The sequence below is a fragment of the Podarcis bocagei genome, assembly GCF_964188305.1.
Source record: "Podarcis bocagei genome assembly, chromosome: 2".
Taxonomy (NCBI): domain Eukaryota; kingdom Metazoa; phylum Chordata; class Lepidosauria; order Squamata; family Lacertidae; genus Podarcis; species Podarcis bocagei.
In genome coordinates this window covers 4,243,496-4,256,481 of record NC_138126.1, presented here as the reverse complement: position 1 = coordinate 4,256,481, position 12,986 = coordinate 4,243,496, and the positions used below count along the sequence as shown (strand labels likewise).

The following is a 12,986-nucleotide window of genomic DNA, read 5'->3' as shown; positions in this document are numbered from 1 at the left end:
ACTCAGCCAGATGGGCAGGGTTCAAATATATTATTATTATTATTATTATTATTATTATTATTATTATTATTATTATTATTATATCACCCTGAGAAGTAAATGTTAATCTTCAATTCTTGTATGCGGAGTCTACTTCATCACTGAGGTTTGAGGGTGAAACTTCTAAAAAAGTTAAAGGTAAAGGTACCCCTGTCCGTACGGGCCAGTCGTGACCGACTCTGGGGTTGCGTGCTCATCTCGCTTAAGAGGCTGGGAACCAGCGCTGTCCAAAGACACTTCCAGGTCACGTGGCCAGCGTGATGAAGCTGCTCTGGCGAGCCAGACCAGCACAGTACACGGAACGCCGTTTACCTTCCCGCTATAAAGCGGTACCTATTTATCTACTTGCACTTAGGGGTGCTTTCGAACTGCTAGGTGGGCAGGAGCTGGGACCGAACGACGGCAGCTCACCCTGCCGCGGGGATTCGAACCGCCGACCATGCGATCGGCAAGTCCTAGGCACTGAGGTTTTACCCACAGCGCCACCCGTGTCCCATAACTCAAAATAACTCAAAAATAGCTAACATAAACACATGGAGTCGGTTTGATAGGGACTGTAACTCCAAGAAAAAAGAACTGACCAAATTAACCTGACCAGTTCAGTTTGCCTGATCAGATGAGGCCATTTCTCTTTTATAACTGCAACAGTGCGAGAGAAAGTGGTACATTATGAAAAGGATTTTAAAAATGCAACATTATGAAAAAGATAAAAAAAGGGAACATTATGAAAATAGTTGGAAATCTTTGGGTTTGGCCTCTTATTGAAGGGAATTAATTCAAATTTTGGAACCTTATTCATTGAGGTTTTGTAGGTAAACCTTTTGAGTCTGTACCTTCAACAATACCTGAAATATGCAGATCCCATCTGAATTCAGTCAAGTTCTTACCTGCCCACTCGACTGGGCATCTATACAGGTATTTTCCATTTGAAGGGGGGCAGTTAATCAATCCAGACATTAAGATTTATGTGCCAAAGATCATTGCCCAAATGCTTTTCAGGGCTGAGGTTGGGGGAATTAGTGTGAAATCAGAACTAGAAGGCAGATTTTGGGGCTTCCTCCTGGGATTCTGGCGGCTCATCTGAGTTGGGTCTCCCCTCAATAAGAGGCCAGAACTGATCTAGCCTATCTCAGATACTGACGTCGTTTTTTGAATTTTTATTTTATTAAAGATTTTATTGGGTTACAAAAGTACATACACCTCTGTTTTCATTTCATAAAGTCCTTTCTACAGATCAGTTATACTCGATGGGTCCTGATGGCCATCTTCCAAAAATAGGAACAAGAAACACCCCTCTCTTGCTGTATGTGGGTGACGCGGCAATCCTCTCCTGATCCAGACCTGACCTGAACTACCAAACTAAGGAAATTCTCAGACTACTGCTCTGGTAATGGGTTATCCATTAATTATGAAAAATCAAAAGTCCTGGTGTTTGAAAAAAGATTCTCCCGAGTAATGGGTACTGGATGATCATAAACTAGAGCAGACCAAATACTTCCGGTACCTAGGGCTTCTATTCCATCATTCTAAGTCCTGGAAACACCATTGGCAGACCGCCTGTCTAAAGGCGCAGGTAAGCAAACTAGCTATAATTCAATTCTTTTATACAAGGAGAGGTCATTATGTTCCATCAGCCATTAGGGTATTTAATGCAAAATCTGTCTACGCCCAAACGTCTGGTTCAATGGCTCATTCTCCGTGTTTGATGGGTTCCAGGCAAAGTTTCATCAGTCCCTTTTACAGGTTCCAAATGCAATCTATTTTTAGAAACAGGTGAATGCCCTCTCTCAACAAAAGCATGGTGGGCTGCCCTGAGATACTCTTCTTTGCTCGCTTCGAGAAGGAGCCACCTGAGACGCCGGTATTACAGCCACCAGCCCATAGGGGCCCCTCATTCACTGTAGAGGAGCACGAGGTGAGACAAGTATTGAGGATGGTGAATCCGAGGAAGGCGGCTGGACCTGATGGCATCACTGGAAAGGTGTTGAAGGGCTGTGCGGATCAGCTGGCGAGGGTCTTTACTACGATCTTCAACAAGTCTTTACACCAGTCTATTGTCCCACCCTGCCTGAAGTCGTCAACTATTGTCCCTCTGCCTAAAAAATCCACAATCAGTAGTTTGAATGACTACAGACCAGTTGCACTGACTCCAATCATCATGAAGTGTTTTGAGAAACTGGTGCGCCGTCATATTATTTCTTGTCTTCCATTAACTTTTGACAACTACCAGTTTGCATACAGGGCAAATAGATCCACAGAAGACGCTATCACCACCACTCTCCATGCTGCTCTGTCCCATCTGGAGCAGCCGGGGAATTATGTGAGGCTGCTGTTTGTGGATTTTAGCTCTGCTTTTAACACTATCCTCCCCCATAGACTGGTGTCCAAGCTAGAGACGATTGGACTCCCCAACTCCACCTGTCTCTGGGTTTTGGATTTTTTGTCAGAACGTTCTCAGAGGGTTAGAGTAGGGTCACATGTGTCCACAGCCCTTAGCCTTAACACCGGCTCACCACAGGGTTGTGTGTTGAGTCCCCTGCTCTATGCTCTCTATACGTATGACTGTACAGCCATCTACTCCAGCAACAAAATCATCAAGTTTGCTGATGATACTACGGTGGTGGGGCTCATTTCAGGAGGGGATGAGTCCGCCTATCGGGACGAGGTGGAGCGGCTCTGTGTTTGGTGTGGAGAGAACAATCTGGCTCTTAATACGGCTAAGACCAAGGAATTGGTGGTGGATTACAGGGAAAAAAAGGCGGACATTCAGCCCTTGTATATCAACGGGGAACGGGTGGAGAGGGTGGCGGAATTCAGGTTTTTGGGAGTGACTATGGATCAGGGCATGACTTGGAGCGCAAATACCACTGCTCTGGTGAAGAAGGCCCAGCAGAGAATTTATTTCCTCAGACTTTTAAAAAAGAACAATCTGAGTGAGAGACTACTGGTGTCCTTCTACCGAGGCTCCATAGAGAGCATACTCACATACTGTATTTGTGCTTGGTTCTCCAGTTGTACAGCTAGAGAGAGGAAGGTGCTCCAGAAGGTCATAACCACAGCCCAAAGGATTATTGGTCACCCTCTCCCACCTTTGGAAGAACTGTACGGTTCCCGTTGCCTTAGGAAAGCAAACAACATCCTGCAGGATCCATCTCACCCGGGATACAGTCTGTTTGCACTACTGCCTTCTGGCAGGAGGTATAGAAACATCAAGTCAAGGACAAATAGACTGAAAAACAGTTTCTATCCAAGAGCTGTGGCCTTTTTGAATGCTGTAACTCGATAGTGAGATCTGGGAGTTTTTGGGGGTGGGTGTGGGTGTGGTTGGAAGGTGGTTTGTTTGGTTGTTGTTGTTGTTTTGCTTTTACTGTTTTTAAGGGATGGCATCCAATTTCGTTGCACTTGTGCAATGTTGCACTAGTGTAATGACAATAAAGAATCTATCTATCTATCTATCTTAAGATCTCAGTCTTTGGCCTAGGGAAGGGGTTACTTCCACACCTAAACAACGAGGAAGAAAACCATGGTCAGAAAAGCCACTTCGATTGGAATGCCACCTTCACTCTTGTACCATCTGGGATACGATACTGCCCTTGAATCTCTGAGGCAAAGCCTCTGGGACATATCACATAGTGATCTCCGATCTCAACCTCATGTTATCTGTGGCCTGATAGCAGTAGGAATTCATTACAGGTACAATTTTCAGATACCTGCATATCTTAAAAATCTGTCTGTACCAACTTATCAGGATCTTTTTACCAAAGCCAGATTAAGTGTATTTCCATCAGAAGTGCTAAATGGCAGACTGAGAGGGATCCCTTATCAGAATAGGCTCTGTGTATGCTCTCAGGACGTCAATTGTATGAGGCATATCCTACTGCATTGCGGACAATATGAGCAAGCTAGAGATCTATTGATTAAACCCCTACTGGCAAATTGCCCAGGTAAATCTGCAGCCTACTGTATTAAATATCTTCTGGATGACAAGTCTAATGATATCACAGTGGCTGTGGCAAAGTTTCTTTTGGTAGTCATAAGTATCAAAGATCATCATACTCAAGACTGAACAAATATCGTCTCGGTCTTCCTCTCCCAGGGGGTTGTCTGTATGAATCTGTATTTTATTCTGAATCTATGTTACGGGTCTTTGGAGCACAATAAAGATTTATATATTATATTACACACGATGTGAGACATTAATAAAGTTAGGGAGGAAGAAAGAGGTGGAGAGAGGGGGTAGTAAACATTGGTTCTTTTACACAGCATATGTGCAAGGTTTTTGTGTCAGCATCACATGGGTAGGTTCTTTTTATTCATTTTTAAGTTTTCATTGGCAGTGAGAGAGGTGGGGTGGCCCAGGTCATGATTGGTTGCCTTAAGTAGGCTGCAGTGAGTTTCGTTTGCGTGTGTGAGGGAAAAGGGTTGTTGGGTCAAGTCAGCCATATTGATTTGTACGCTGTCAGCCTTGAAGACAATAGAAGTTCAGGCTTATGAACTGCAGAGTAACCAGGACAGAACAGCCAAAATTTGTCTGCGTTTTGTGTGTGAAGAGGTTTTTCACACATACAAAAGAGGGAGGAATGACTGTGTGGTGACTGCTGCTATTGGAACAGGATTGGCCTTCCCTTGTTTAAAAGTTAATACAAAATCACTAACATTTCTGTAACAGGTCCTAGGCAGTAAATGTTGTCAATCAGGGACAGGGTTCACAAATTAGAAAGTGCACCCTGTTCTGGAAGAGGATTTTCCAGTACAAAATGAGGACTAAATTTGTTTGCTGCTAAAGGGCCTATTATTGCCCAGTCATCACTCACCAATAGCACTCCAGATTCACACTTTGCACATCCCTAAGAGTACATCATATCTTTCATTATACTTACTACTGGGAGAAGCTACCTTTGTTACTTTAATACATGTGTATACAACTTTCCATAAAAAAACCAGAACACCAACAACACTCCATGCATTTACAATTGACATTAGTTTGTTGATGTGAAGAACGAAGAAAACACTAGACACACTCTAAACATCTAAATGGGTTTTCCCCTGTGAGAGTATGTAGATGACCTTAACTGAAGCATAGTCCACACCTTCAATTTACATGGTTTCTCCTCTATGAGCTGCTTGATGTTTTGTAAGTGCGCCACTCTCATTGAAGCACATCTCACACTCCATACATTTAAATGGTTTCTCCCGTGTGAGTTTGTTGATGTCTTATAAAATGTCCATTTTGACTAAAACTCTCTCCACACTCCAAACATTTAAACAGTTTCTCCCCAGTGTGAATTTGTTGATGTACTGTAAGTTTGCCCCTTTCTCTGAAACTCTTCCCACATTCCATACATTTAAATGGTTTCTCCCCTGTGTGAGTTCGTTGATGTCTTGTAAGAGCTCCACTCTCAATGAAGCACTTCCCACACTCCATACATTTAAATGGTTTCTCCCCTGTGTGAGTTCGCTGATGGATTCTAAAATGCCCACTTCGACTGAAACTCTTTCCACACTCCAAACATTTATATGGTTTCTCCCCTCTGTGTGTTTGTTGATGTACAGTAAGGCTTCCTCTACAAGTGAAACTCTTTTCACACTCCAAACATTTAAAGGGTTTCTCCCCTGTGTGAGTGCGTAGGTGTATGATCAGTTGTGAACCTTTAGTGAAGCTCTTTTCACACTCCATGCATTTAAATGATTTCTCCCGTACATGAGTTTGTTGATGTACAGTAAGAATTCCATTCCGACTGAAGCACTTTCCACATACCAGACATCTGAATGGTTTCTCCCCTGTGTGAGTTCGTTGATGTACAGTAAGTTTTCCACTTTCACTGAAACTCTTTCCACACTCCATACATTTAAAGGGTCTCTCCCCTGTGTGAATTCGTAGATGTACAGTAAGCTTCCCCCTTTCACTGAAGCTCTTTCCACACTCCATACATTTAAATGGTTTCTCCCCTGTATGAGTTAGTTGATGTTTTGTAAGTGCTCCACTATTACTGAAGCACTTTCCACACTCAATACATTTAAAGGGTTTCTCTCCTGTGTGAGTTCGTTGATGTCTTGTAAGGTTTCCACTATTACTGAAGCTGTTTCCACAATGGATGCATTTATAGGGTTTCTCCCCCGTGTGAGTTCGTTGATGTAAATTAAGATTTTCACAACAACTGAAGCTCTTCTCACACTCCACACATTTATATGGTTTTTCCCCCATATGAGTTCGTTGATGTACAATAAGGACTCCTTTCCGACTGAAGCTCTTTCCACACTCCATACATTTGAAGGGTTTATCTCCTGAGTGAATTCGAAGATGTATGATCAGTTGTGAACTTTCACTAAAACGCTTTCCACACTCCATACATTTAAATGGTTTCTCCCCTGCATGAATTAGTTGATGTTTTGTAAGTGCTCCACTACTACTGAGACTCTTTCCACACACCACACATCTAAATGGTTTCTCCCCTGTGTGAATTCGTTGGTGTACAATAAGTTTTCCGCTTTCAATGAAGCGCTTTCCACATTCCATACATTTAAAAGGTTTCTCCCCTGTGTGAGTTCGCTGATGTATAGTAAGTTGTGAGCTTGTACTGAAGGTCTTTCCACATTCCAAACATTTAAAGGGTTTCTCCCCTGTGTGAGTTCGTAGATGTATGGCAAATTGTGAACTTTCACTGAAGCTCTTTCCACACTCCATACATTTAAATGGTTTATCTGTTGTGTGAGTTAAGTGATGTTTTTTAAGTGCTCCCCTACTACTGAGGAACCTTCCACACACCGTACATTTAAATGGTTTCTCCCCTTTGTGAGTTAGTTGGTGTACAGTAAGGTTCCCACTGCAAGTGAAGCACTTTCCACACTCCATGCATCTAAATGGTTTCTCCCCTGTGTGGGTTTGTTGGTGTTCAGTAAGTTTTCCACTTACACTGAAGCTCTTTCCACACTCCATGCATCTAAATGGTTTCTCCCCTGTGTGAGTTCGTTGATGTATATTAAGCTGTGAACACTGACTGAAGCTCTTTCCACACTCCATACATTTAAAGGGTTTCTCTCCTGTGTGAGTTCGTTGGTGTATAGTAAGCTTTCCACTTACACTGAAGCTCTTCCCACACTCCATACATTTAAAGGGTTTCTCTCCTGTGTGAGTTCGTTGATGTATGGTAAGTTTTCCACTCTCACTGAAGCTCTTTCCACACTCCATACATTTAAATGGTTTCTCCCCAGTGTGAGTTCGTTGATGTATAGTAAGGTGTGAACACTGACTAAAGCTCTTCCCACACTCCATACATCTAAATGGTTTCTCCCCAGTGTGAATTCGTTGATGTACGGTAAGTTTTCCTCTTTCACTGAAACTCTTTCCACATTCCATACATTTAAAGGGTTTCTCCCCTGCATTAGTTTGTAGATGTGTGCTAAGGTGTTCACTCACACTGTAGTACTTTACAGATGGCCCCTCAAAATTCTGATTGCCTTCTCCATCACCTGGTTTAAAGTAGGAAAGAAAGAGAATATTGTTAGGATTTCAAGGAACAGAACAAGAGAACTTAACACAGAGAACAAAAGAACTTAACACACAGCAACACCTCCAACAATCTCTCCTCTCCTATGTACCACATTTTTAGGAAAGGAAATAATCCCAGAAAATTATCTCTTAGTGCAGGAGACACATGTTGCAAGTCGACACAGCAGAGTATTAGTAAACAAGATATTTGTTGAAGAGTTTATAATCTCAGAAAAACTCAAAAGAGAAGTGTGGTAATGCATATAGAACATGGTTTGAACCCATAACAATTATTTAAAGATGACCAAGGAAGAATTATCAGGATACAGGCAATTGTTGATGGAGAAAAAATGTTCTTGGTGAGAGTCTTTGCACCAAATGAGGAAAAAAAACAGGTATTTAAGGAGAAGTTACTTGATTATTTGGATAAGATTATAATAATGGGTGGGCAAGAGATATAGGTCATAATATGGAGATGAGTGCTTGGAAGAAATGTAGGAAAAGATTTTAGATTTACAGCATGTTGCACACTGAAGGAGAATTTTATGAAAATGATATATAGGTGGTATCTGACACAGAGTAAATTAGCTAAAATGTACAAGACTGAATCAGATATCTGCTGGAAATGTAAGGGGAAAGTAGTTACTTTTCATCATATGTGGTCGACATGCAAAATGGTTAAGAACTTCTGGGAAATTATATTTAATGAGCTGAAAAAATGTTTAAGAGGACCTTTGTTAAAACCCCAGAAGCTTTTCTTTTAGGTATAATAGATGCAAGTATATCTAGGGATCACAGATCTCTTTTTATATATGCAACTACAGCAGCATGTATGGTGTATGTTCAGAAGTGGAAGGAGGATACCAACGAAGGAGGAATGGCAGATGAATTAATAGAATGTATAGAAATCGGAAGATTGACAAATAGAATAAGAGATCAAGATAAAATAGTATTTGAAGAAGATTGGAAATGCTGATGATCTGCAAGGCAGATTGCTTCAAAAATGGCAAAAAAAATATTTCTAAATATACCTGGCAAGGGGAAAAAACAAGAATAAAATATAAAATACTGATAGAACTGAAAGATAGAGGAGGATTCTCCCTGCCGGATATGATATTATGAAGCTTATCTGTGGTATTGAAATGGTGAAAGTACATAAAGGCTTTACAAACCATAGAATTAGGAAAAAATTGTATAGAATATGGGGCAGATATAAAAATTTATTGGGAACGTTTGGCTTTCACCTTTGGAAGCCATAGCAGTGAAAAAGAAAAATATGCTGGATAATTGGGCAACTTACAGAAATTTATTAAGAGAGGAGGAGAATTTAAATTAAAAGAGTTGAAGGATTTACCAGGAATGTTAACAACATGGTTACAATATCATCATTTGAATTAAATATTTAAAAAGGATATGAAGCGGGGGTTTAGGGAACAACCATCACAATTAGAGAGAGACATGTTAAGTTGTAATGTTAAAGTGATGTCTAAAGTGTACACCATGTTATTGGAATGGGAGACAAAGAATGAGCAAGTGAAATCTTCAATGATACACTGGGCAATAGATGCTGATCATAATATAGAAATGGAAGCATTATGGAATACGGATATAAAATTTACAGCATGTTATGGTTTAAGAGAAAATTATATAGATGGCACTTAACACCTAGTAGCTTGGCAAAATGTATAAATTAAAATCAAATAAATGTTGGGAATGTAAAGAGAAAGAAGGCACCTTTTGCACATGTGGTGGTCTTGTAATAAGGTTAAAGTTTACTGGGAAATGATACATAATGACTGAAAAAGATGTTTAAAATATCTTTCCTTTAAAAAACCCAGAAGCTTTTCTCTTGGGAATTATAGGATTAGAACTACCCAAACAGTATAGAAATTTATTTACGTATACGACTACAGCTGCAAGACTGTTATTTGTCCAAAAATGGAAGGATGAAGGGGTCCCAACAAAAGAAGACTGCATACAGAAACTAATGGAGTATGCAGAAATGGTGAAACTTATCAGAATAATAAGAAATCAAGATAACAAACCTTTTAGAAAGGAATGGAAATGGTTTATTGAGTATTCACAAACTGTAAACAGATGAAGACATTGGCAGGATTATTGTAAAAACCTGCAGCTTAAAATATATATATGAGAGATATATGAGAATAGAATAAGTTAAGACAATTTGGAGTATGCAGGAAAGGAAGACAATAAATGTAAGGAACTGCATAAATCGAGATGGAAGGGAGTTGAAATTGAAAATGTTAAAACTAGGCAAAAGAATTGTTGTAATGTATATAAATTAAAATTAAAAATAATTTTAAAAATGAAGATTGGAAATGCTTTGTAGATTATTTTGGAAACTTATTGTAAACACATTAAAAAGATAACAGTAAAAGAATGAATTCAGCAGTAAGAATACTGGGATATAAAACTGAGATAAAATAAGATATGGGGAAAATTAGAATATGTAGTAGAAAATAAATTAACAAAATGAACCATGGAAGGAGTTGAAGGCGAGTCAATATCAATTATGTGTTTTGCATTGGAAGCATTGTTATTGTTTCAAGTGTAATAATGAAAATGGTAAATAAGATTTAGATATAAATCTTATTTATATCTAATTTAGACCATGTCATTTAGACCATGTCATTACCAAGGAGGCAGGTTCAGTCGTTGTTTGAATACTATTTCTGCCTCTGGGTCTGGTCTTGACCAGAAGGATATTGGAATCAGCAACGGAGACCCATATGACGTAAAGGTGCTGCTGTGCAATGCTAGGTCACTGATTAATAAGACCACTGCCATCTATGACTTGATCTGGCTTGAGACTTGGTTGGATGAAGCAGATTGGTCTGTGCTTGCTGCTGCTTGTCCACCAGGTTTCTCTTCCACACAGCAACCCAGGTCATACAGGTGGTGGCGGGGGAGGGGGGGTTGCAGTGATTTTTAGGAAGTCATTAGTTTGCACCAGGCGTCCTATTGGGAAGACCCGGTTTTCTGAGTGCATGTTCTGGAAGTTGGGCAATACAGGCAGTACAGGATTCCTTTTGGTGTACCGACCTCCCCGCTGCACCAAGGATTCCCTGCCCGAGCTGCTTCAGGTTGTGGCGGATGTTCTCCTGGAGACACCTAGTTTGGTTGTCCTAGGGGATTTTAACATCCATGCCAACACAACCTTACATGGGGTCACTCTGGACTTTGTGGAAAGCATGGCCTCCATGGCCCCTGAATAAGTTTGGCCCAACTCATAGTCACAGACGTGCCTTGGACCTGGTGTTCACCTCTTGTGATGTTGGTGATCTGACACTAGGTAAAAGTGAAACAAAAGAAGTGCCATGGTCAGATCACTTCCTGGTGCAACTGGACTTCTCCCTGACCCTTCCCCTCTGCAGGGAGATGGGACCGATTCAGATGGTCCGCCCCTGCTATTTAATGGATCCAACTGGTTTCCAGAGAGTGGTAGGGAATGTTTTATGCCACGTTGATGCCCTTTCAGCTGATTCCCTGGTGGCCCGCTGGAATGCAGAGTTAACCAGGCTAATGCAGAGTTAACCAGGCTATTCATCAATAGGAGTATAGCATCTAGATCAAGGGAAGTAATAGTGCCACTGTATTCTGCTCTGGTCAGACCTCACCTGGAGTACTGTGTCAAGTTCTGGGCACCACAGTTCAAGAAGGACACCGACAAACTGGAACGTGTCCAGAGGAGGGCAACCAAAATGGTCAAAGGCCTGGAAATGATGCCTTATGAGGAACGGCTAAGGGAGCTGGGCATGTTTAGCCTGGAGAAGAGGAGGTTAAGGGGTGATATGATAGCCATGTTCAAATATATAAAAGGATGTCACATAGAGGAGGGAGAAAGGTTGTTTTCTGCTGCTCCAGAGAAGCGGACACAGAGCAATGGATCCAAACTACAAGAAAGAAGATTCCACCTAAACATTAGGAAGAACTTCCTGACCGTAAGAGCTGTTCGACAGTGGAATTTGCTGCCAAGGAGTGTGGTGGAGTCTCCTTCTTTGGAGGTCTTTAAGCAGAGGCTTGACAACCATATGTCAGGAGTGCTCTGATGGTGTTTCCTGCTTGGCAGGGGGTTGGACTCGATGGCCCTTGTGGTCTATTCCAACTCTATGATTCTATTGACTGTCTGGCCTCAAAGCGCCCTCTCCGATTGCATGGAGCTCCCTGTAGCTGAGGGCAATGAAACAATCGCTGAGACGGCTACAGTGCTGGTGGCGGAAAACTCATTCTGAATAAGACTGGACACAGGTTAGAGCTCAATGTCGAGCCTACCAAGTGGCGATAGCAACAGCGAAGAGGACCTTCTTCGCTGCCTCTATTGCATCTGCAGCAAACAGCAGGAGGAAACTCCTTCAGGTGGTTCATAATTTAATGGAACCACTTGCACCATGAGGGCCTAATAAGGGCCCCAAGATCTCCTGCAATGATTTTGCAAAGTTTTTTGCAGCTAAAGTCACTCAGATTTGGAAGGAGGTAGACTCCACCGTGGGAGCAGGGCCAGTCTAGTCAAGTTTCATGGGATCAATTCAATCTGTTACCTCTGAGGATGCAGACAGGCTGCTTGAACGAGTGAAACCGACCACCTGTCTCCTTCATCCCTGCCCATCCTGGCTCATAAAAGCGAGCCGGGAAGGACTGGGCTCTGGGCTCTGCGGGGTGGTGAATGCTTCCCTCTGTGAGGGAGCTTTCCTAGACCCGCTGAAAGAGGCGGTTATTAAACCGCTTCTTAAAAAAACATCTTTAGACCTGGCCAATATGGCCAACTATCGCCCAGTCTCAAATCTTCCATTCTTGGGCAAGGTGATTGAACAGGTGGTTGCAGAACAACTCCAGGCACACCTGGAAGATGCGGACCTTGATCTCCGGCGGGCCTGGGACAAAGGTGAAAGCTGTTTCCTAGTTCTGCTGGATCATCATTACAACCTTGAGGAACGTCTAGGGGAGCTCGGAACTGGGGACACTGTTATACAGTGGTTCCGCTCCTTCCTCCTGGGCCGTGTCCAGAAAGTGCTGTTAGGGGAGCCTCAGAGTTCCATCCTCTCCCCCATGCTTTTTAATATCTATATGAAGCCGCTGGGAGAGATCATCAGAAGGATTGGACTGGGTGTTCATCAGTATGCGGATGATACCCAGCTCTACCTCCCTTTCAAATTGGAACGATTGAAGGCAATGAAGGTCCTGTGTGAGTGCCTGGAGGTGGTTGGAGGATGGATGGTGGCTAACAGGTTGAATCCTGACAATACAGAAGTACTCTTTTGGGGGGACAGGGAGCGAGCGGGTGTGGGGGACTCCCTGCTCCTGAATGGGGTAACTGTACCTCTGAAGGAGCAGGTGTGGAGCCTGGGAGTTATTTTGGACTCACAGCTGTCCATGGAGGTGCAGGTCAACTCTGTGTCCAGGGCAGCTGCCTACCAGTTTCATCTGGTACGCAGGCTGA

General features: G+C 42.2%; 1 protein-coding gene across 1 annotated transcript in view; it reads right to left on the bottom strand.

Moving 5' to 3' along the window:
• Positions 1 to 4,139: 4,139 nt before the first annotated feature.
• Positions 4,140 to 12,986, bottom strand: part of LOC308580427 (uncharacterized protein) — a 33,049-nt gene continuing 24,202 nt past the window's right edge. The window contains exon 4 of the mRNA XM_081182026.1: positions 4,140 to 7,509. Coding sequence (XP_081038152.1) covers positions 5,219 to 7,509 — 2,291 coding nt within the window. The 3' untranslated portion in view covers positions 4,140 to 5,218. The remainder of the gene's footprint in view (positions 7,510 to 12,986) is intronic.